The sequence below is a fragment of the Muscardinus avellanarius genome (assembly GCF_963383645.1).
Source record: "Muscardinus avellanarius genome assembly, chromosome: 15".
NCBI classification, from domain to species: Eukaryota; Metazoa; Chordata; class Mammalia; order Rodentia; family Gliridae; genus Muscardinus; species Muscardinus avellanarius.
Window position 1 is genome coordinate 49,886,001 of NC_137801.1, and position 25,648 is coordinate 49,911,648.

Consider the following 25,648-nt stretch of genomic DNA (forward strand, 5'->3'; position numbering starts at 1 on the left):
TTGTGAGACCCTGTTTCCAAATAAAATATAAAATAGGTCTGGGAGTGTAGCCTAGAGGTAGAAAGCCCCTGGGTTCCACCTCGAGTACCACCCCAAAATAGAATAAAATTGAAATAGGTGAAATGAAGAATGATGCATGCCAGGGCGTGGTGACGCACGATTGTAATCCCTGCGCTTCAGAGGCGGAGACAGGAGGATTGCACAGGTTTGCAGCCAGCCTCGCTCGCTTAAGAGACCCTGCTTCAAAATTAAAAAAATAAAAAATAAAAAAAGAGGTCTGGGAGTGTAGCCCCAGAGGTAGAAGGGTTCCATCCCTAGTACCACCAAAAAAAAGCAAAAAATTAAAATAAAACATCAAAATGTCGTTTTTAGAAAATAATCCTCAGCAAAAACATCAAATCTAAAGATGCAAAGTTAAGTCAATGTCTTTATAAATAAACCCTACAACAAAGCTAGCTCTTACTATTCCTGAGAACATACGGCTTTTACAGTTAAAACTGATCCCGATACTGTGTATTTTCATTCACCTACACCTTTCATACATACTAAAATTAAAAGGAAGTTCGTGACTTTTTAAAAAATTACTTCAAGCTCTCTATTAATCCTCAGTTATTTATTAAAGTTAAATACTAGTCCCTGCACTCAAAAGTTGTATAGGAAAGCAAGTTCAGAAATAGCCCTTACTAGTTGGGTATGGTGGTGCACGCTTATAATCCCAGCATTCGGGAGACTGAGACTGGAGGATCATGGTTCATAGACAGCCTCAGTTACTTAGTGAGGCTCTCTGCAACTTAGTGAGACCCTGTTTCAAAATAAAGAATAAAAAATAGGGCAGGAGATGTAACTCGGAGGTTAAATGCCTCTGGTTCCATCCCCAGACCCGCAAAAAAAAAAGTAAAAAAAAAAAATTCCTTACTGTTTAACCCCTATTTTCCAACCTCACTCATCACCTAAGTTTCTTGTGGTATATAACAACACAAATCAACCACAGTACAAAATTGCAAATTTCCCTAGTAATGTAGAATTTCATGAGGTTATTGTTAGGAGTGATGCTAGTTTTAAAATACAACTATCTAACCTTAAAAGATTAAGAGATGCCTTTAGGAAGCGGGGTGTGGTGGTGGTGCACACCTGTAATCTCAGTATTTGGTGGGGGCGCTGAGACAAGGAAGGTTTGAAGCCAGCCTCAGCAACCTGGCAAGGCCTTCTGCAACTTAGTGAAACCTGAGTTCATCTTTCTTCCCATCCCATCCCATCCCATCCCACCCCTGCCCTGCCCTGCCCTGCCCCCCCTCCCAAAAAAGCCCCTAGGAAAGTAAATAAAACTCCCTGAACATTTTTATAATGGTACTATTAACACAACTCACTGTGAAATTCAATCATTAATCATTTCATTTTGTGTTCCTATACAATCTTCTGGCAAAATTATACTCCTACAAACCCCCAAATCTGATTCATTCTAAGAATTCTGTTAGGAATAGACTATTCCCTGTTCCATTATTTGGTATGAAAGTTCACTAACTGATCTTTTTTCTTAAGCATCTTCAAGTAGGAAATGCCCAAATACATTACATGAAGGTGAAATCCAGCTATGGTTGTTTGTTGCCTTCTAAAGATAATATATACTTTTTAAAGCCAGAGAACAGTGAGAATCATACACATGTCTCACTTAAAATTAAAGTCACCAGCTTATTTAGTACATGTAGTTTTCATACAAAAACAAGGCAGAAAATAATTCTAACTTCCCACTTCATTTTGTGTGTGTTTGCTTTTGGTGATGCCAGGGATGGAACCCAGGGGCATTCTACCTCTGATCTACATCTCCAGCCCTATTACTTTTATTTTGAAGCAGGGTCTCACTAGATGTTGGTAAGTTTCACTCCTTGTGGAGGCGAACCTGCGATCCTCCTAAGTACTGGGACTGCGGCATGTGCCACCATGCCTGGCTTCCACTTCCAATTTTTCTAAACCAGAATAATTGTCCCTTCACAGGAAAATCTACACATTTAATTCCATTTTTTTAAGATAAAGCTTCTCTTTGTGTGGTACCATCAATCACTCTATCTGAACAAACTAACAATCTTTAGTTGTAAATGATAATTTAGGTGAAAAAAATGATTGTATAATCAAAGGGCAGTTTAATTCCTCAGATTCTTATGGAAAAAATCAGAATTTTAAGAAGGATATAGTATGAGAGTAGAAATTTCTAAATCTCAATATTCAATTCTTACAAATTTGTACTAAAATCATTAATACTTGATACTTTTTGGTCTTTAAGTTGGTTTGAGCTTCCAAAGTAAATGCTTATAAAGAATATATTTACCAGGCATGGTGGCACACACTTGTAATCCCAGCATTTGGGAGGCTGAGACAGGAGTTCATAGACAGCCTCAGCAACTTAGTGAGGCCCTCTGTAACTCAGTAAGGCCCTGTTTCAAAATAAAGAATAAAAAATAGGGCTGAGGGCATATAGCTCAGAGGTAGAATGCTCCTGGGTTCTATCCCCAGTACCAAAAAAAAAAAAAAAAAAAAAAAAAAAAAAACCAGAAAAGAATTAAGATGGCAGTAAGCAAGGCTTTAGTAAGACCCTGTTTCAAAATAACAAAAGAGGTCTAGGGGTGTAGGGGGTGTATCTCAGTGGTAGAACACCCCTGAATTTAATGCCCGGTATATCTCCCTACACATAAACACACAAAGATGGTAATACGGTTGTTACTTTAAGACAACACAACAGTGTGTTCATGTACATCACATCTTACACACATGCCTCAGTGATAAATTTGAAAGCCATGAAGCATGTGTTTGAAGTCATATAGTCATATACCCAATAATAAAATCAACCATATTCATGATAAAGCAAAGAAATAAAAAATTTGGAAGCAGAATACTGCTCCAAGGATGCAAAGAATAGCACTAGCTACATTAATAACATTTTTGTGTGTAGTACTGGAGTGGAACCCAGAGGCTTTCTACCTCCAGGCCATCCTCCCAGACCTATTTTATATTTTATTTGGAAACAGGATCTCACTAAGTTGCTGAGAGCCTCACTAAGTAGCTGAGGCTGGCTTTGAAACTGCAATCCTCCTGTCTCAGCCTCCCAAGAGCAGGGATTACAAGCGTAAGCCACCATGCCCGGCTATTAATAATATACTTTAGCCCGAATTCTACAAAGAAATGACCGAGTGAATTAAAAAAAAAAAAAAAAACTAGAGATACCTAGAGAACAGAATAAAAATTCTATTCAGTGGTTAAAATTTCCTCCTATATATAAGCATGTAATCGAATCCATAAATATTACTAAGAAAAATTTTACCTTTAGGCACAGGGAATTTCCACTGAGCTTAATCTTTGAACAACACTAAACTACTAACCACACCTACCTCCTTTTATGGCTGGTGTGTCAGATGACTGACTATTACAGAGTGAGGACTATACAAAATTATGTATTTATACATACCATGTTCAATAGGATGCCAGTTAGGTTAAACATGAATAAACTATCAAAATATAGATCATTTAGCCGGGCGTGGTGGCGCATGCTTGTAATCCCCGCGCTTGGGAGGCAGAGACAGGAGGGTCACACAGGTTCAAAGCTGGCTTAGGAGACCCTGTTTCCAAAATAAAAATGTAAAAATAGGTCTGAGAGTGTAGCCCGGAGGTAGAAGGGCTTCCAGGAACCCCAGTACCACCAAAAAAAAAAAAAAAAAAATTCAACTTTTATATTTTCAATCTTTGGTTGTTCGAGTACAATCACACATTGTAAAATAAAAAGGCCTCATGGCACCAGCTGTTGGTCCTTCTCATTTTATTTCCTTATCTTTTTGTTTTTTTGCCTTTTTGTTTTGTTTTTTGGTGATAGTGGAGATTGAGCCCAGGGATAGTCTTACCTCCAAGCTACATTCCAGCCCTATTTATTAACTCATTCTTTTTTTTTAGATTATTTTAATTAATTATTTGACAGTACTGGGGATGAAACCTTGGCATTCTACTACCTCCACGCTACACTGCTATCCTTATTTTTAATTCTTTATTTTGAAACAAGGTATCATTAAATTGCAGAGGTCTTCCCTAAATATCTGAGGCTGCTGGTCACAAACCTGCAATCCTCCTGTCTCGGCCTCCCAAGTGCTGGAATTACAAGCGTACCACCACACCCGGCATTCATTTATTCATTTTGGAAACAGGGTCTTGCTAAATTGCTGAGGCTGGCCTCAAACCTGGTCTCAGCCTTCCAATTATTGATTGGGATTACAGGCCTGAGCCTCCATGCCCAGCTTCCTTATCTTTAAAATGAGAAAGTTGTGTGCATGTACATCATATGAGAATATACTGCATCAAATAAAAGTACTAAAAAATGAGGAAGTTGAGATAAATGACTATTAAAATGCCTTATTTGCAAATAGAATCTTAAAATCCTGAATTTATAAAGGTTGCTTAAGTTACTTAATTGCTCCTTGAAGAAAGGAGAAGGTAAGGAATCCCTTTTCTAATTTTTTTCTACTTGAAAAAAGATTTAAAATTTTTCCCAAAAAAGTACAGCAATCAAAAGGCCAAGAGTGAACCTAGCTGCACTCGTAGCTCTCAGCCTCCAACTTAATGAGAAACTGTACAGAACCAGTAAGAGACCCAGTAATGAAGCCACAATTTCTGCCTTCAAGAAATTTACAGGGTAGGAAAGAAGTCAACATACATATAAGTAACCGAAACGGAAGGCACAAAGTGAAAACAAGAGACGGCCGTTCTGAGGAGTGCTAACCACCCCTACCTGGGAAGGCTGGATCTTTGGTAATACTTCTTGAGCAAAATGAAATGGGAAGAAAGGCCATTCCAGGCAGAGGGAAACACAAGCAACCCAAGAGCAGGCATGTTTAAAGAAAAGACCCATCAACACCAAGTTCAGGATAGATAGTATAAATTTAAGCTGAAGAGTAAAAGAAAATTCCTTTAGTCCCACAACGAGAACTACACTTTGGGTGGCTGTGGCTGCGACGCAAGAGCTTTGGCAAACAGACCATTTAGGAGTCCTGGTAAAAACGAAGAGTAATCAGATTTGGTTAAATTTAAAAAAAAGTTAGTTCCACTATTGTTCCCAGTACTTATCCATAGATGACTACGTTTTCTATATATTTAAAAAAAAAAAAACTTGCACATGTACTTCTTTAATACAAACCTGACTCTTACTTAAAACTGACAAAACAGCTACCTGAAGAGTTAAAAACCATCAGATAACAAGGGCCTGGTGACACAACTCCTGTAAAACCATTACCTGGGAGGCTGAAACAGAAGGATTGCAGGTTTGAGGCCAGCTCCACTTACAGCAAGACTCTCAGCAACCTTGTGAGAGCCTATTTCAAAACAAAATTTTTTTTTATTGGTGCACCAATAAAAAAATTAAAAATAAAATAAAAAATAAAATTGGGCTGAGTGTACCTTGGAGGTAGACTGCCCCAGTACTTAAAAAAAAATCAGATGTACATATATAGTTTTTTATCTTAGTAATGGTTCCATGACAGATACTCTTATTAGTCACTCAAAATAATAATTTGTGCACTATTTTTTTTCTTTTGCAGTACTGGGGATTGAACGCAGGGATATTCTACCTCTGACTTTATTTTAAAACAGGGCCTCACTAAGTTGCAGAGGGCCTCATTAAGTAGCTGCAGCTGGCAGCAAACCTGTGATCCTCCTGTCTCAGCCTCCCAAGTACTGAAATTACAAGCACGCACCACCACGCCTGGCTATTTGTGCGCTATTTCTACAGAGCAGTTTTGCAATATGAACCAAGAGCCTAAATCCTATAACCCAACAACCCAGCAATTTGAAAATAATCATGACAGGAACAAGTATTTATATTCAATTATATTTATGTAGGTTTTAGGCTTTTCTTCCTTAATCTTCAGTTACTTTTCAAGTACTGAAATTACAGGTGTGCACCACCATGCCCAGCTTAGTCTTCAGTTCTTTGGATGCAAACTTCTTCAGTATTCATCTGGTTCACTTTGCATTCAATTCCTAATTCTTTATTATTAAACTGCCATTTGTTGGAATTTCAGAGATGTTCTACATCGCTTCAAATTGAAGTGTCTAAACCCAACTTGGCATCCTTTCTATTTTAACTCATTTCCACAAGCACTTGGCAATACTCCACTCTATTTGAAACTTCATGCTGCCCTTATGTCTCCTCCCCCTCCTCCTGCAAATCTATGTCAAACGTCAAATATTTCTTCCTTCAGTTTCTCAAATCTGTCACTTCCCTTTCATTATATTTCAGGCTAAATCCAAGCCTCTCTTTTTAAAATCTAGTTGCCTTAACTAGTATGCCTCTAGGTTTTTCTCCAATTTAACTTATATAACACCCCAAAGCAATCTTTCAAATTTGCTCTCATTTGTTATTGCTACTTTAAAACTTCCAAAGGCCTCTATTTACTTTTGGGTAAAATCCCAAATCTGACATCTTCTGCAATCTGGCTCAGAAAATCTTTTCATAAAATCAGAGAACTAAGCCAGGCATGGTGGCACTAGCTTGTAATCCAGTAACTTGGATTAGACAGGAGGATGCAGCTACTTAGTAAGGTCCTGTTTCAAAATAAAGGATAAAAAATAAGGCTGGGGTCTAGCTGGGAGGTAGAACGCCCCTAGATTCAATCCCCAGCACCATAAAAAAAAAAAAAAAGGCAAGAGAACCTCAAAACTGGAACCTTAAAACTGTGCAAATGATGCTGAAAAATTAAGTCTCTTCGCCTGGCCAAAATCAAAATACACTAGCACTGAAGTCTGAAATACTAGATCCAAGTTTCTCCAATTTGCCTGATTAAAAAGAAATTACATCAGAAAGCCTAATGCAGAGATTTGACAGGTCCCTAAAAACTTGATTTGGTAGGTTAGGATAGCAGGAATCTATTTTTTAAAAGCACTAGATGATCTTCATTCACAGAAGTTTGAGGAAACCTGACCTAGATCTTCCAAATTGTCTATATTCTTTGACTACACCAATCTTTTCAACTACTGTCCTATATATTGTTCTATCCAGAAAATTCTAGTCACTGCCTTCATTATGTCTTTTTAATGGTTACATCATTCTTCCACCCAACTCACCCACACCCTCAAGCCCACACACACATCCTTTGACTATCTTAATCCAAGTGTTTTAACATAACCCTAGTAATCAAGTACATCACGAGTATTCTGCTAATATATGAAGAAAATATGAAGAATAAAGGAAAATAAATTGTTAATACAGCTGTTCAGTCTAAAAGATCATCTTAATTACCAGTTAATTAGAAAAAATAATCTTGGTACTTGGGAGACAGAGCCGAGAGAATCTTGGGTTCAAAGACAGCCTCAGCAATTCAGGCCCTCTGCTCAGAGGTATAACCCACTTGGGTTCAATCCCCAATACCACAGAACTAAACACACAAGGGGAAAAAACTTTTTAAACACTGAAATCAGAAAATTCCTCACTGCTGTTATACTTAGGGGTTGGAGGAAAAGAATGCAAAACCAGAGAAAGAAATTGGGACTTTACCATATTTTAAAAATTTACCTTGAGCCTAAAGTTTATTGTCACATATTTAAAAAAAAAAAAAAAAAAACTCTGCCCATGGCAGCTCTGGCAAGTCAGTGACCTCCAATTTAAATTTTACTCTATAATGTACATTAATTAAAATTAGCTCCTGATAAAGAAACCACTGCATCAAAAATAGGAAAAGTTGGTTGTATCAAACAAAACAGCTAAAAACAGGTACTAAAAAAACATTGGGCCATTACACTTACACACAAATGAGGCTCCCCAGAGACAAAATTAGTCCCCAAAGTAAATTTTTTAATTTGATGCCTAAAAATAATTAAACAGATTTGTGGCAAAATACGAACTACGGTGAATCTTAATTTCTTCTATCCGAAACATACTCAAGTTATTTTGACAAGAATTTATGATGCTTTAAAATGGTCTAAAATTTAAATTATCAATATAGAGGCTTAAAAGCTGCAGAAGAGGTCCTAATGTGAATTTTCATCTATTTTTAAAGTGTGCATTTAATTATTATCTAGCATTTTTAATAATAAAAACTAATTTATCAATTCATCTTTCACTTTTAGCACTAATACCCTGAAGGATAAAGAAATAAACATTATTCTTTTCATCGCGTTCACATGTTTAAAAAAACCCCACAAAGGTAAAAACTCAAAACTGCACTGTTTTCTATTTTTCACCTCAAACACAAAACCTTTTCATTGTGTCGATATGAGCTCCATTTTAAATTCACCCTTTCCCTACATTTCCTTATTGAAAAATTTTCTAAAAGAACATTGTGAATATTACTGTAATTAGCTCTAGAGACTGCTTTTAGAACATGCCTCCCATTCTACTAACAGTTCTGTTCTAAAAGGAAATAACACTTAAAAAGAACTATAAGACTTAATTGTTGCCAGGGGGGAAAAAAACTTGTTTGTGTGAACCGTCATTTTGGGATACTTAAAAATAGTTGTAATCATCTTAAGACAATTTTAAGTGGTCAAATATATAGCCTACCTACCTTTTTTAATGGCATATAACTCTCTTAAAATATGGTTAAAATATTCATTGCTGTGAACATTTTACCACTTACAAGCTTAAATTCTTACACAATGATCCACTGAGATTTGAAAGGATCTGGGCTTTCAAGGGGGAGGAAAGGGATCAAGATCACTGATTGGCTATTACAAGGACAAAGGTTAGCAATTTAAATATAGACATACATTTTAACACTGTGTATATCTGATTTCAAGATACACAAAAATATATTACAAGCAGTTGGTAATAATTTTAAAGGTTCATGTCAGATATCCAAAGAGAATGTATTACAAACGCAGTTATCTGGCCATCTACAAGCCTTTCGATAGAATTTCAACGACACCAAGTAAGCATCTCTAAAATAGTCACACACAAAAATGTGTCGTCATGGAATTCAAAGAAAATTATGTATTAATTATACCAGAATGACCAACAAGTGAAATCTGTTAGACTGTGTACAACTTGCAAGATTAAAGGCTAAACGACAGGACTGAAAAGACTAAAACAAACACCAGCGAAACAGAACAGGCATGGCATTTTCTAGTACACAAGCAACTGTTAAAAAAAAAAAAAAAAAAAAACGAGACAGCTGCTTTAATCCTTTTGCCCTAATCATTCACAGGCTTCACTTTCAATCCCAAATATACCTAAATTGCAAAGCTTATTCACAAAAATATATTACTGGTTACATATAAAAACTGAATAGATTAGAAAGCAAATATACCCTTGTCTTTCCAATTTTTCTTCTGACCATCCATCTCTTGTCACGATCTGCCCTCCAGCTGCAATTATCAATTATGCATACCAACAGAAAAGCCGTAACTGCAAAAATCTCCCTGAGACATGAAATACCCGTTTCCTCAACCAAGTCTGCAGTCTCCTCCGCTGCACAACTGCAGCAGGGCTGAAGTCACCTGACGTCTTCTGGGTGTGGAGCGTCTGACGCAGTGCAATCTGTAACTAGGCTACTAATACTCAGGCACTAATGCCTTCGTTCTATCTGTTTATTCTAGTCATTTGCTTGTTGCTCATACCAAACGGGGTTGCACTTGCAGGGGAAGGAGCAACCTCTCCAAAGAAAGGAGAAAGAGGGTTGTTCTTTTAACAAAGTAACCACTGAATAGGCTTAAAATGCATGTAAAACCATATGCAGGGCTTTTTCTTTTTTTTTGACACATGATTGAATTAGGCTTTTAGTTTAGTTTCATTTGAAACTCTGAAATCAATTACACACTAAGGTATAAAATTGAACCTGGGAAATGCTTAGTCTCTTCTTTCTTCAAATTTTATTAAGGCTTAAAAATTTTGCACCCTTATAAGTATATAAGCAAGAATCAAAGCAAATTAGTGTTTACTAAATGTATATTACTTCCACAGAAAATTTTCATTTTCAGGATTCTAAGCTTTCTAATCTCTATTTTTACTGTACTATGGAAGGCCAGACACAAATATATACTTAATTTTCACCTACTCCAATTCTTCTTCTTCTTTTTTTTTCTTAGTATTGGGGATTAAGCCCAGGGGCATTCTACCTTGGAGCTATACCCCCAGCCTTGTATGTGTTTTTTTAATTCTTTATTTTGAAACAGGGTCTCATTAAATTGAAAAGGACCCCACTAAGTAGCTGAGGCTGGCCACAAACCTGCAATCCTGTTTCAGCCTCCCAAGAACTGGGATTACAAGCATGCACCATCATGCCTGGCTCTACTCCAAACTTCTGATAAACATTATTTTAGATGCCACTGTAGACACTTTAATTAAAGAACCTTATCTAAGGGAGCAATATTCATATACCAATCATTATTTGCCTTGGATATGAAAATGAACAAAATTTTATGAACATAATAACTTTACAGCATTTCTAAAATTTGTTTCAATTTTATAATTACATTCATTCTAATGTCCCATGACTATTTTACCTAATGCTAATATCTGCCTGAGCAGAAAAGGTAAAATATATGACAAATCAGCTAAAATATTCTGAAATGCATATGAAATATTTTAAGATATGTAAACTATGAATAAATATATGCATATCTTATGAAAATAACTACACTGAAAAGGGGACATTATCTGTAACTTGCTAGTAAAACTGTGGGTTGCAAAACCTCGCAAAATCCTTGTGTGAGAAGTGGCCTGCATACCAGGGACTCATTTATTTTCTACCAATAGTTCTAACTCCAATTACAAATAAAGGAAAGCCATTTAAAAAGACAGTCCAGTATTCCTAGTTCAATAGTTCATATTTAACTTAAAACTTTATTCACCAGACCCTTGCACAATGTGATATTTGAGAACCCTGTCACCAAGTCTTGCCATGTGTGAAAATGTGGCCTCCTCAAGTAACAGTTTAGAATCCTGAACTACTGAGTAAGTACAAAATACTTCTTTTTCTAGTAAGGAGTCCCTTCCTTAACACTCAAGGCCAGGGGCTGTGGTATAGTTCCATAGTATGGCACTTGCCTAGCATAATGAAGGTCCTGGGTTCAATCCCCAGCACTGCAAAAGAACAAAAACATGAAGGCCAATAAACACTTAGTATGAGAATGAGGTACTCAAAAACTGCATTCAAATACTATTTTTAGCCTGGCGTGGTGGTGCATGCTTTTAATTCCAGTATTGGGAGCCAGAGACAGAGGATCAGAGGTTTGAGGACAGCCTCAGCAAGTAGTGAGGCTCTCATCAACCTTGCAAGACTCTGTCTCAAAAATAAAAGTAAAATAGGGCTGGGATGTAGCTCAAAGGTAAATGCCTCTGGGTCCAATCCCTACTACCACAAAACAGACAAACAAAAATACCTATGTCCAAGTTAAAATTAACAGATTTCTTGAGATAAGGATATTTAGTATGTATACTACTTTACCATCTTTTGTGGTACTTAATCTTTTTAAAGCCTGAGTGGCAAGAATGTTATAATAATACATAGTCACTTCTATAAACATTAAACTACTTAATAGTGACCCACACAGATTAAAAAGTTAAAATAGGAGGCCTTAAATTCAGTAAGCATTTCTAACCCTGCATAGTGATTATCTAATTTTTACTTTTATGGTATTTGCAATTCAGGGCACTAAGTGTACAGAGAAACAGTGGACATAAATCTGTCAAAAAGTTTATCTGTATTTTTTCTTAAAAAATGAAAACTTCTTTCAAGGCCAACTTTTAAATATAGCACCCATGTCCCAACTTGCAAAACAGCACTTTGATTATTTGAGACAGAACCCTATTTTCCCTTTAAAATAAAGGTTCACAAACAAGGAGTCACAGAAGACTCCTTTACTTTTAATGCAAGTAAATAAAACTGTTGTCTGAATCCTCAGTCCTGCTGCATACTGGAAGAAAATAATGGGGGAAGAGTCTTCTCCTTCTCATCTGAAAATAAGCCTTGCACAGAACTTTCCAAATAAAGTTCCTCTTTCGTTGTTTCCCATCAAGGTCCACATCCCCAGTGCCTGCCCCTGCATGACAAAAACTAGAGGAAGGCCTCCGTTCCCACCTCCTTTCCAAAGGATACTACTATGAAAGTAAAACTGCCTGTTTCTCTTCTCATATCTCAAATCAAAATGTTCATTTTCGAGCCGGGCGTGGTGGCGCACGCTTGTAATCCCAGCGCTTAGGAGGCGGAGACAGGAGGATCGCACAGGTTCGAAGCCAGCCTTGCTGGCTTAAGAGACCCTGTTTCCAAATTTTAAAAAGTATAAAAAATAGGTCTGGGAGTGTAGCCCAGGGGTAGAAGGGCTTCCAGGAATCCCAGTACCACCAAAAAAAAAAAAAGTTCATTTTCTAACTTGTGCTTACCTCAAGCTGGAAATTTTATGATCAAAGCTAAAAAATTCTTGCTATAACACTTCTTGGTAATGCATGTGTGGTTGTGTTTTTAGCTTATATCTACTTGACAGAATTTCAAAGAGTAATGCATTTTACCACAGGTAGAAGTAAATAATCCGTATGTCCCCATCTAGCTCTCCTCATCTTTTTTCCATTTCTTTCCTTCCTTTACTTCTCAACCTAAGAAAAATTCAAATTTTTGTTTTTGTTTTCTTTACAATGTTTAAAGAGAAGAGTAATAAGGTAGAAAGGCTGGGCATGGTGGCACATGCTTGTAATCCCAGTACTTGGGAGGCTGAAGACAGGAACACTGCAGGTTGGAGGCCAGCCGTAGCAACTTAGTGAAGCCCTCTGCAACTTAGTGAGACCCTGTTTCAAAATAAAATACAGGGCTGGAGGTGTAATTTAGAGGTAGAATCCCCTGGGTTCAATCTCCAGCACCACAAAAAAAAAAAAGCTATACCCTAAGTTAGAAACTGTTTTGTATACTATTCTTGAGAGATAAAATACTTATTTCTACTTATATCCATAAAGTATAAAAGTCATTTTTATTAACATGAAAATATTTTGGCTCCAGTTATTTAAGACTCATTTTAAAATAGAATTATTCTGAGCTACACACAGAGATACAAAATTAAACATACTCCGTTACTGAGAGGTATTATACACTTAAAAAAAAAATCCTACCATATGCTGTAATATTGCCCTCTATGGACTAAAGTACAGCACTTCAGCATTACTCAACTGAATCTTAAGAAATGAAGAAAGACTAATCCACAAAACACTTTAATGTGGCAAAATACTGAGCAGTTCTGAAGTCTATTAATAATATTTTACCAGCTACTAAATACTTAAATCTATAGAGAAGCTAGGCGTGGTGGCACATGCTTGGAATTCCAGTACTGGGAAGGAGAAACAAGAGAATCCCAAGTTTGAGGACAGACTCAATAACCTAGGGAGATCCTGTTTCAAACTAAACATTAAATCAGGCTCAGAGGTAGAATGCCCCTGGGCTTAATTTCCAGTACCAGAAAAAATAAAAATTAAAGAAATATATACAGAGAAAGCAACTGAAAGCGATACTATTCCATGATAACTAAATAAATGCTGATTTATATTATTAATCTAAAATAAATGCACAGCTGGGTATTGAGGCACACACTTGTAATCCCAGTAGTTGGGAGGCTGAGGCAGGAGGATTACAGTTCATGGACAGTCTCAGCTACTTGGTGAGGCCCTCTGCAATTTAGTGAGAACTTGTTTCAAATTAAAGAATAAAAAATAGAACTGGGGGTGTAGCAGAGTTTAAAATGCCCCTAGGTTCCATAACCAGTATTAAAATAAATAAATAAATAAATAAATAAATAAATAAAATAGCAGATATTCCTAAAGGCCCAAAGTACTTCTAAAGATAGAATTCAAAAATTCTCACATTAGGCTCAAATTTTTTTAATACTTTTTAAAGTTTTCATTAAAATACACAGGTTTGGGTCCTTTCAAAATGTTTATAATATCATGATTCAAGAATGTATGCTTGTACTCCCAGCATTTGGGAGGCCGAGACCAGGAAGATCGTGGTTCACGGACAGTCTCAGCTACTTAGCAAGGCCCTTTGCAACTCAGTGAGACCCTGTTTCAAAAAAAATTTTTTTAAAGACTAAAAAATAGAGCTGTGGTATAGCTTGGAGGTACAATGCCCCTGGGGTTCTATCCCAGTACCGCAAAAAAAAAAAAAAAAAAAAAAAAAAAAATGTGTTCAGCCAGGCATGGTGGCACAAGTGTTTTTGGGAGGCTGAGAAAGGAAAATCACGGTTCAGGACAGTCTCAGCTACTTAGTGAAGAAGCCCTTTGCAACTCAGTGAGACCCTGTTTCAAAATAAAGAATAAAAAATAGGACTGTGGTGTAGCTCAGAGGTAGAATGGCCCTGGGTTCCACTCCCAGTACCAGAAAAAAAAATTATCTATAAAATCATTTTTAAAGTCAGTGAGCTGGGTGTGGTGGCGCGCACATGCTAGTAATCCCAGCATTCAGGAGGCTGAGACCGAAGGATTGTGGTTTGCAGACAGCCTCAGCTACTTAGTGAGGCCCTCCACAACTTAGTGAGACCCAGTTTCAAAATAAAGAATAAAAAATAGGGCTGGGGGTGTAGTTCGGAGGTCGAATGTCCCTGGGTTCCATCCCCAGGCCCATAAGAAATAAAAAAAGTAAAGTCAGTAAATGTGAAACACATTCATAGCTCACATTCATGTCCAACTGAATTACTCCATATGGCTAATTAATCAGTATTCCACAGATCTGTTTTTCTACCAGCAACACTAGATGGCACCAACATCCACAGGACAAGCAATCTAGCAAAGACTAATCTCAATCTTTCTGGCATTTTAATGGGATCGCTGCCCAGCACTAGGAAAGTAGATCAGAGGATGATGGCATGGCAAACAAATACATCAGCAAAGGGGCACTTGAGATCAAATGGTCTCTAGGCAGAACCCCAAATCCATTTTAAATAAACCAGAATTAAATTTAAAAATAAAAACTAATCCAGGCATGGTGAAGTATGCTTGTAATCCCAGCATTCAGAAGGCTGAGACAGGAGGATCACAGTTTGCATACAACCTCAGCTACTTAGGCCCTTTGCAACTCGGTGAGACCCTGTTTCAAAAATAAAGACTAGTGGACGTGGTGGCGCATGCTTGTAATCCGTGCTTGGGAGGCGGAGACAGGAGGATCTTGCTGGTTCAAAGCCAGAAGCCAGCCATGCTGGCTTAAGAGACCCTGTTTCCAAATAAAAAAGTATAAAATAAGTCTGGGAGTGTAGCCCAGAGGTAGAAGGGTTCCCAGGAACACCAGTACCACAAAAAAAAAAAAAAAAAAAAAAGACTAAAAAATAGGGCTGGGAGTATAGCTCTGAGGTAGAATGCCCCTGGGTTCCATCCCCAGTACCACAATCAATCAAGCAATCAATCAATCAATAAAATTCAAACTACAAGTAAGTAAATAAAGATTCTCCTTTGTAAGTGAAAATATCCACCAAAATAAAAACCTTTAGGCAAGATGACCATGCTGGCACGTGTCTATCTCAGTACTTGGAGAGGCAGAGACAGAAGGATCACAGGTTAAAGGCTGGCCTCAGCTACTAAGTGAAGCCCTCCGCAATTTAGTGAGGCCTTGTTTCAAAATAAAGAATAGGGCTGAGGGTGTAGCTTAGAGATAGAATACCCCTGGGTTCAATCCCCAGTACTGCAAAAAAAAAAAAAAAAAAGTAAAAACAGGCTAGAGATGTAGCTCAGAGATAAAGACCTCTGGGCTCAATTCCAGTACTACAAAATAACAAAATAATTATATATACTTGTAAAGCATAAAGAAATGGAACCACTTAAAGTAAGTTTTGGGTTTTGGGGTTTTTTTTTTGTTTTGTTTTGTTTTTGTTTTTTTTTTTTTTGGTGGTACTGGGGTTCCTGGAAATCCTTCTACCTCCGGGCTGCACTCCCAGACCTTTTTTTTTTTTTTTTTTTTTTTTTTAATTCGGAAACAAGGTCTCTTAAACCAGCAAAGCTATCTTCGAACCTGCAGGATCCTCCTAGGAGTCTCTGCCTCCCAAGCGTGGGAATTACAGGCGTGCGCCACCATGCCCAGTTTAAAGTAAGTTATTTTATACCGCTTGATTAATCCTGAAAATCACACACTTTGTATAATCAATAATTAAATTTGTGATTGACTTACCAAGAGTTCCAAAAGTTCACCAAGACACAATCTGTATTTTGATTATGAACTAAAATATTCTGTGCGTTAGTGAAAAAAATCAACCAACTGACAAATACGCATTAAGCACTCTTAAGTTGAAACCTCGATCGTCTAGACAGAAGACATCACATTTCTTTACCAATGTCCTACCAGCAACATAACAGTCACCAGCTAGTCAGCTAGCCACCACAGCAGGGCATTCAGTCTTCACAGAGCAGCAACAAATGTTTACCTGAGTTCAGATATCTCAACATATGCAAGAACACATGAGAAAATGTATTTTCCCCACCAAAATAGAGGGAAAAAACCCTTAAAATGGACAGCAAGCCAGGGATGGTGGCATGTGCTTGTAATCCCAGTACTTGGGAGGCTGAGACAGAAGGACCAAACACTCAAGGCCAGCCTCAGCTACTTAAGCCCTCTACAACTTAGTGAGACTCCGTTTCAAAATAAAGAATAAAAAATAAGGCTGGGGGTGGGGGGTAATAGCTCAGAGGTAGAATGTCCCTGGGTTCAATCCCCAGTACTTCAGTAGCCTTAATCTACACTTTCAGGAAAAATAGGAAATGCCTGTATCTATTATAAGGCATATTACAATGTTTAGCTACATTTGTCTCCACCAGCTCAAAGTTATGGGAGGGGAAGATGTTGTCTTCATTTTCATCTCCCCTCCCCCAAAATCTAGCATAGTGCTTGAAATAAGCATCCTAAAGCAAACTACTTACCTGCTTTAACAGATGCCTATAATTAAGTTATGGAAGCTGAGTGTGGTGGCACACACTTGTAATACCAGCATTCAGGAGGCTGAAAACAGAGGATCACAGTTTGTGGACAGCCTCAGGTACTTAGGCCCTCAGCAACTTGGTGAGACCTTGTTTCAAAATAAAGAATAAAAAATAGGGCTGGGAGTATAGCTTGGAGGTAGATGCCTAGGGTTCAACCCCCAGCACCGCAAATTATTATTATTTAGTAATAATAATATAGAAATTATGTTTTGTAAAAGCCTATTGTTCCCATGTTTTCCTATTATAGAAAACTCATTGAGCAAGATACTTGTCAGTGGTAAATGGTACAGAACATGTCACCCATACTGCTTTTATTACTACACTACTACACCAATACTAAGTTTTATTTCCCATGACTTGCAGAATACACACATTTGGTGCATCCAAATAATTTTTGTATGCCCTAGTGAGCTACCGTGACAGTTAATATCAAAAGAAGATTGAACAATGAAAAGTAGGTGTCTAGGAGATGAAAATGTTTATTATCCTGTGTAGTCATTACACATTGTATTTATTTACCAAATGTTCACTTTACCTAATAAACATAAACAAGAATGTGCCAATTAGTTTTCAAATGTGTATGTGTGTGTGTGTGAGAAAACTTAGTGAGGCCCTCTACAACTCAGTGAGACCTATTTCAAAATAAAGAATAAAAAGTAGGACTGGGGGTATAGTTCAGAGGTAGAATGCCCCTAGGTTCCATTTCCAGTACTAAAAAAAAAAAAAAAAAAAAAAGTCATGAATAATTTTCTCAGAAGTCATTAGAGAACTGTTTGCTTAAAAAAAAAAAAAAAAAGCCGGGCGTGGTGGCGCACGCTTGTAATCCCCGCGCTTGGGAGGCAGAGACAGGAGGAGGATCGCACAGGTTCGAAGCCAGCCCCGCCCGCTGGCTTAGGAGACCCTGTTTCCAAATTTAAAAAAAGTATAAAAAATAGGTCTGGGAGTGTAGCCCGGAGGTAGAAGGGCTTCCAGGAACCCCAGTACCACCAAAAAAAAAAAAAAAAAAAAATGCCCAAGAAATGAACTAAAAACACCTCTCAGAAGAAATACAAATGACCAATAAATACGAAAAAATGTTCAACATCATTAGCAATCAGGGAAATGCAAAACAAAACTACCCTTAGATTCCACCTAAGCCAATTAAAATGGCAAACGTCAAGAATACAAAATACTTACTTGGGAGGCTGAGATCAGAGGATCCTAAGTTCCCAGCCAACCTCAGCAACTTAGCAAGACCTTGTTTTCAAATAAAAAATAAAACAGGGCTGGGGCTGGGGGGTGCAACTCAGAGGTAAAATGTCCCTGGGTTCAATCACCAATACCACCAAAAAAAACAAAAAACAAAAAACAGCATGAACAAAACTAAATGCTGGCAAGGATGTGGGAAATATGAGCTCTTATACATGTTGTTGGGATTATAAATGAGTATAATCACTATAAAGATCAGTATAACATTTCCTCAAAGGACTAGGAATGGAACCACCATAGAACCCAGCTATACCACTCCTCAGTATCTTTCCAAAAGAATTACAATACTATAGTGATGCATGCATGCCCATGCTTATAGCAGCATAATTCACAGTAACCAAATTATGGAACCAACCCAAGCATCTCAAAAGATGACTAAAAATGTGGTATATAAAAACACAATGGAATATTACTCAGCTATAAAGAACAAAATTGTGTCATCTGCAGGAAAATAAATGGAACTAGAGAATACTGTGCTACATGGCATCACAGGCAGTCTGGGAAGCTAGAACAAAAGTGGGAAACATAAGGGACTTCCGGCTTCCCCCCACGTAGCACTGCTCGGCCTGCAGGTCTGTATAGAGCTGCGGACACGGGTCTCTGTTCCGCAGGATGGGGTTTGTTAAAGTTGTCAAGAACAAGGCCTACTTTAAGAGATATCAAGTATAATTTGGAAGAAAACGAAAGGGCAAAACTGATTACTATGCTCGGTGATCCAGGACAAAAGTACAACACACCCAAATACAATATGATAGTTTGTGTAACCAACAGGGATGTTTGTCAGATTGCGTATGCCCACAGAGAAGGGGATATGATAGTCTGCGCAGCATATGCACATGAACTACCAAAACCGCCCTAACAAATTATGCTGCAGCATACTGTGCTGGCCTGCAGGCTTCTCAATAGGTTTGGCATGGACAAGGTCTATGAAGGCCAAGTGGAGGTGACTGGAGATGAATACAACGTGGAAAGCATTGACGGTCAACCTGGTGCCTTCACCTGTTTGGTGCAGGCCTTGCCAGAACTACAACTGGCAATAACGTTTTTGGGGCCTGAGGCTTATCTATCCCTCATAGTACCAAACGATTCCCTGGTTCTGATTCTGAAAGCAAGGAATTCAACGTTGAAGTACATTGAAAACACATCATGAGTCAGAATGCTGCAGATCGTATGTGCTAACAGATGATGAAGATGCTTACAAGCAAGTTTTCTCAGTACATAAAGAACAATGTTACTCCAGACATGATGGAGGAGATGTATAAGAAAGCTCATTCTGCTGTACAAGAACACCCAGTCTATGAGAAGAACCCAAGAAAGAAGTTAAAAAGAAGAGGTGGAATCATCCCAAAATGTCTCTTGCTCAGAAGACTGGGTAGCTCAAAAGAAGGCAAGCTCAGGAGTAGGTTGTGGAGAGCCAAACCAAACAAAAATTTTCTATGAAGATTTTTCAGATACAGACAATAAACTTATTTAATTGACCAAGCAGGGAAAAAGGGACTTCAGGCAAATTAAGAGAGAAAACAGCGCAATAGTGGAAGGAGGTGGGAAGCAGAAAAATGAGGCTTGAGAAAGGAAGTCGTATAATGCTATGTCCGTATGTGACGGTATAGGGGTTTTTTGGGGCAGTAATGGCGTTTGAACCCAGGGGCATTCTGCCTCCGAGCTACACCCCCGGCCTTTTTATTTTTGGTTTTGAAACGGTGTTTCACTAAATTGCTGAGGCTGGCAGCGAACCTTCAATCCTCCTGTCTCAGCCTCCCACGTGTTGGATTATAGGCATGTGCCATCATGCCTGTTTATATTTTCTTCAGACATCTCAACTAAGCCCTCAAAAGCAATGCTCCCTGCTCTTTCCTTAATTCTCAACTATTAGGCTACAGTTTACCAAAACCAATTCAAGAAACAGGTGACTCCTGAAATACTGAAATTCCTGGGGGCTTCCACCTACCAGAGAACCTAGCTTTAGGTCTGGGGGTATGGGGGCAGTGCTGGGTGTAGGGAGAGGCTTTGCACTGCTCATATCCCTATTTCTCCCTGGTCTTTATCCACATCACCATGTTACTCTGGGCTTCTTAGACTCACCTTTCTACTGATCCCCACCAAGTCATTTCTGCACTGTTTTTGTTGTTTTGTTTGAACCCAGGGGCATTCTACCTCCTCCTCTTCCAGCCTCCCAAATTCTGGGATTACAAGCATGCATTGTGCCCAGCTTTCTGTGCTGTTTGAAGCCCCATCCCACCATGAGCCAGCTCTAATGCTCAGCTGTTTTACTAAAAGTATTTCTGTCACTCCCTCACCTTCCTAAACCCTGGTTCTTCTTTGAGGATATTGCCTTCCCTGTAGAAACATTCTAAAGGAAGCTGCTCACTCTCCTATGCTTACAAATCCTGGAGACATGTGTGTCCGTCCCCTCTGCTCTCCAATGCTGCTTCCAGACTCCTATCCAGAGGCCATGGCTATGCAGCTCCGCCATTCTCTATTCTTCCTTATTGCTTGTATCTACTATCCTATCAGTTGCCTCACTGCCATCTACAGAAAACTCATGTCCCTATTTCCCAATCTCCACCTGAAGACCTGTCATCAGCCTAGTACTTTAGTGTCGTTTAAAATGCAATTCAACCTCTTGGCCTCAAAGTTTACTTAATACACCTCCAGCAACCTTCACCCAACTTGACTGTATGCCTTTCCTTGTGGGCAAATCTTGGCCATTTATCATCAGCCTGAACTGCTATTGCTCTGAAATTCTAGATTCAACATCCAACACACCCACCTACCAACTCAAACACACAATCCTATTTTGACAACACACTGACAGTCACATTTTTATTCCTACCACTTTGGTCTTAGACCTAATTTGGAACCTCAAACTCACTTTCTATTCTCCTGTCAATGCCCTCTTTTCTTCACTTTCTCAACAGTCCACTACTCTCTTGATATCAACCTCTCCTCTCCTGACTCATTGTCCTTCCACTGGGCCCACTTTACAAATGCAACCTTAAAGCAACACCATCATTTGGTTTCTCTAAACTCACAAACCCAGAAAGCTTGGCACAGAAAAGAAGTGGCCCTCACCCTTCATGCCTGACTCTTAATGCACTGCCTTGGTTTCTCTCGTCAGAAAGTATTTCCCGAGTATTCCACCCAAGCCTGTTCCAGGTCATTCTCAACAAATGACCTAACTGACTACTTTAAACAATCAATGTAAGCGGGTGTAGTGGCACATGCTTGTAATACCAGTACTTAGGAAGCTGAGACAGAAGGATTGCAGGTTTGCAGTCTCAGCTACTAGTGAGGACCTCTACAACTTATTGAGACCCTGTTTCAAATTAAAAAATAAAAAACAGGGCAGAGGGTGTAGCTCAGAGTTGGTTCAGTCCCTGGTTCTATAAAAATAAATAAACAACATTAACCATTAAACAATTCTCTCAATTTCCAGCCACAATTCTTGGCAGTAGCAATACCTGTATTTTCCTTTCCATTCACTACAAGCAGTATCCTTCTTCCTCTGTTAAAGCTAATTCCTCCATCTGAACTCCAGAGCTCATCCCATCCCCTCTAGATATTCTACCAGCACCTAGGATCAGATTTTCCTAACAACAACAACAACAACAACAACAAAACACTTCCTAAAGCTCATTCCCTCGCTCTCCTGCTGGCTAAAACAGTTTCCTCCATGCTCCCAAATCTAAGTTGTCAACAGTCTCTAGTGTTTGTCCTGTTCACTCAACCCTGCCCTTGCCAGCTCACATCGTTTGCTGTTGTAATGCCAACATGTTCCCAAACGTCCAACCCTTATCTTAATCGAAGTCTTATTTGATAATGTTGACTATGTTAGAGTTAGTACTTGATAATGCTGGCCATGTGTTTCACCTTTAAATCTTTCTTTTCTCGGTTCTTCCAAGTTGGTTTCTGTGGCTTTCATTTCTATCACCAAGCCCATGGCAATACGTATAATACCCATAATTTCTGGGGTCTCTCATAGGTACCTCAATACTAACATTCAAAGCCAAATACCACCATATTCAAAAGGGAATTTTATCTTCTCCTTAAACCCACTTTATCTTACCTACCTGTTTCTCATATTGCTGTCTATATAGGCACATGCCAGGAACCCAGAATTCCTGGAGCCATCTTCGACTTTTCCTCTTATCCTTCATGTTCATATCCATCAAACACCAGGTGTCTGAGATGCCCACACCTCATTACCTGAATATCTAGAATCTCTTTTTTTGTGTGTGGTACTGGGGATGGAACTTAGTGGCATTCTACCTCCAAGCTACACTCCCAGCCCTATTTTTTATTCTTTATTTTGAAACAGGGTCTCACTGAGTTGCAAAGAACCTCACTTAGCAGCCGAGGCTATCTACAAACCATGATTCTCCTGTCTCCAATCTGATGGTAGCTAGTTGTACCTTCTCCAATATATAAGTATATTCAGTAAATACAATACCACTGCTACATATTTTCATAGAAAACACTGCTAAATTAGAAAGCTTAATCTAAAAAAAAGTGTGCAAATCATTTATGCAAATAGGTATGTGGGAAATATATAGAATCAAAAGAAAATATGAGAACTAAAACTTTTCAGAAGAATTAATAATAGCCTATCCACACTTTTCTAAAAATGTCTATGCTCAATATACTATAACTAATGTCATGTACATCAACTCAAAAAATGAGACCTCTCAATGAAAAAACAATGTACTATACTGAAACATGAAAACATACATACTACAAAATGGATTTTGAAGCCATTTCTATTTTTTAAAATCTAGTTCCATGCTGTAATGGAACTAGATTTAATGACTCACAAATAACTGGAAAAGTTGAGACCAAGAATGAGTAGTGAGTGCAAGAAGGGGTTAAAAAAAAAAAAAAAAAAAAGCACTGAACTTTATACTGAGATGGTGGAAAAGAATTCTAATCAATATCAGATACTATAAACGTAATATATGGCACTCAATGTCATGAGTGTTCCATGTTAAGTCAAAAAGTGGCATGAAAGCATGAATTGATTACCTGAAGATTTACTCAGCTCTGCTGAAAATATAGCAGATGGTGATATGTCCTCTTTTTCTGTGTCAGAAATAAGATTTTTCTTAGCTTCTTTCATAAGAACTTTGGGTTCAACTATGCTGCCTATCTCTGTTTGAACTGTCAAAGCAGAAACATCTGGAGGCAATAAGGGCACCTTTGATTTATCAGGCCTATCCCTGGAGAATTCATCTGGAAGTTGGGTTTTATCTTCATCTTTAGAGTATATGTTCTTGAAAGAAAGGTCATGGGGTAATTCTGGAGAAGGCAATGACCCAGCTCCATCCTGAACATTAGCAATTTCACCTTTGTGGGGTACTTCTAGGTCAGTGTATTCCCCAGATAACTTAGGAGAAAAATTAGTTTTAGAGCTTGCAAATGTAGGGAATTCATCTATAATCTCAATTGGAGATGAATCTGAAAATGTTTCACTTTCTCTTATTTTTGCTTCCTGAGAAATAAAGTCATCATTTGAATAAACTGAAGTTTTGAGCTCCTCCATTTGCAAAGGAATTTTCTCCTTTTTGGTCAATATTAAAACTTCATCAGGTGATAAGATATCTTTCATAGTATTCAAATTAGGTTGAAAAGATTCTAAATATGGTTTGCCCGCCTCAGGTGATAAAGTACTGAGTTTTTCCTTTTTTTCATGTTCTGTTATTAATTCAGATGACATTTCAGTGAGAGTTTCTTTCATGAGCATCACAGTTTCCTCTTGTTTTTGTGGAACTTCAGGTATTGAATCATCACTAAATAAGTCAACTGGTTCAGAATCAGGTGAGGAGTCCTCAACTAGCTCAGAATGATCAGGCACTGGCCTTTCCACTTTTGCTATTTCTGAATAATTAGAGAAATCTGGGCTTGGTTCAGTAGAGAGCTTTGTTTCTTTAATCAAATCACATGCAATAGATATATAAGGAGCTTCTGTTTCTTGAACAACTGCATTAATATTTTCAGGCTCTTTAATTTCTTCCTTTATTCCTGATACTTTTTTTGATACATTCATGGCCTCTTCGTATGGTGGGGGATTTTCAGGCTCAAGTTTTATGCTACCGTAATTAACTGAAGATGGAGCTTCTAATGGTGATGAACTGGGCTGTGCTGTGGAAGCACCAGCACTAGAAACTAGAGAACTTAATGGTGCTTCCATTACAATGTCAGGCAAAACTGGTGAAGGAGTTGCTTCAGATTCTTCAAATGATGGGCAAAGCTGTGTTGCAGGGCAGAGCGACTCCTGCACAGCTTCTGATGTTTGGACCAAGTCCACTTTTGTTTCATAAGCAGTCTTTGTACCGGCAGCCTCATTCAATGCACTTTCACATGCTTCCTGTACTAAATCTGGGGTGAGGCCTTCAGACACGTTTGCCACTACCTTCTCTGTCACCTCTGATAAATGATCTGCTGTGACATGACCTGTCTCAGAAGCCTGTGTGGCCACAAGAAAAGGGTTTGATGTTTGGGTGCTGGTCTTCTTCTCTGTTACGATTTGGGCCTTCTTTTCTTCTATTTTTTTTTCATCTGTCTTGTTTTCTGAAGTATGATCTAACAAAGGAAAAATGTTTGTTGCAATGCTTTCTGTTGCTTTGAGGTTAAATGGAGCACATGTGATATATGCTCTTGAAACATCTTTTACAGCTTCTGGAGTACTAGGAAAAGAAGCATCGTCATTACTGCTTTCACTGTCTTTTTCAAGATTTGTTTGCTCAATGTTATCTGGAAAATACTTCTTATCCACTTCACTTTCCAAATTGCTTTCTACATTACTTCTGGCAGTCAACACATCACCATCTCCCTCACAACTATCTTTTACTTCCCATACTCGCTGGAATGGTTTGAAATCTGCATATTCCTCCCTCAAGGGTGCTTCTAGTCCAACTCCCATTTCATCAAAACTGTCCTTTGTTTTTTCTGAAGACATTACTTTGTCCTCTTCTTTGACCAATTTAGAAAGGGCTACAGGTGACTCCTGTTGATTATGAAGGATGGTATTATTAACTAAATCCTCCACTTCCTCTTTACTCTTCGTAAGTATTTCTTCCCTACGGTTTTCTACATGCATGGCAGATTCTGTTTTTGGAGAGCCAATGAATGATGATCCCATCTCTGAGTATTCTAATTCTGAAAACTCTGTTAACTGTCTATCTACAAATGGATTTTTTGCCTTCTCTGAGAACTCTTTAGAAGCTTCATTTAAAGTTTCTTGAAGTACTCCTTGCGTGAGTGACACTGCTGGTAAATTAGCAAGGTATTCACGTTCTTTAAAAGAAGTAGCTGAGAGAGGAGACAGAGAAGGAAGAGAAGCAGCAGTTTCAAGCAGGACAGATGGGAAATCCTCTTGGCCAGCCGAAACAGTGTTACCTGGCTGCTCCTCCAAGTCCATAATTTTTTCTGTGGCCATGGACAGAAAGGAAAGTTAGAGAGTGCCAGTGTTCTCAGAGTTAATTCAAGTTTTACGAC

General features: G+C 38.2%; 1 protein-coding gene and 1 pseudogene across 5 annotated transcripts in view; one reads left to right on the forward strand and one right to left on the reverse strand.

The window, feature by feature from the left end:
* Positions 1–25,648, reverse strand: part of RTN4 (reticulon 4) — a gene marked incomplete at both ends in the record, with an annotated part of 72,202 nt that overhangs the window by 22,182 nt on the left and 24,372 nt on the right. Inside the window, one exon of one of the 4 annotated variants that reach the window (XM_080711142.1) lies at positions 23,177–25,579. The exons of 2 other annotated variants lie outside the window; for them this stretch is intronic. In XM_080711142.1, the coding sequence (XP_080567268.1) occupies positions 23,177–25,579 (2,403 nt within the window). Of the gene's footprint in view, positions 1–9,275; positions 9,310–23,176; positions 25,580–25,648 lie in introns of those variants that run through there. One more of the 4 variants, XM_080711145.1, reaches the window with a different exon arrangement.
* LOC308274384 (large ribosomal subunit protein uL18-like) lies at positions 18,770–19,533 on the forward strand (annotated as a pseudogene). The gene has a single exon. The product of its transcript is annotated as a large ribosomal subunit protein uL18-like (transcript).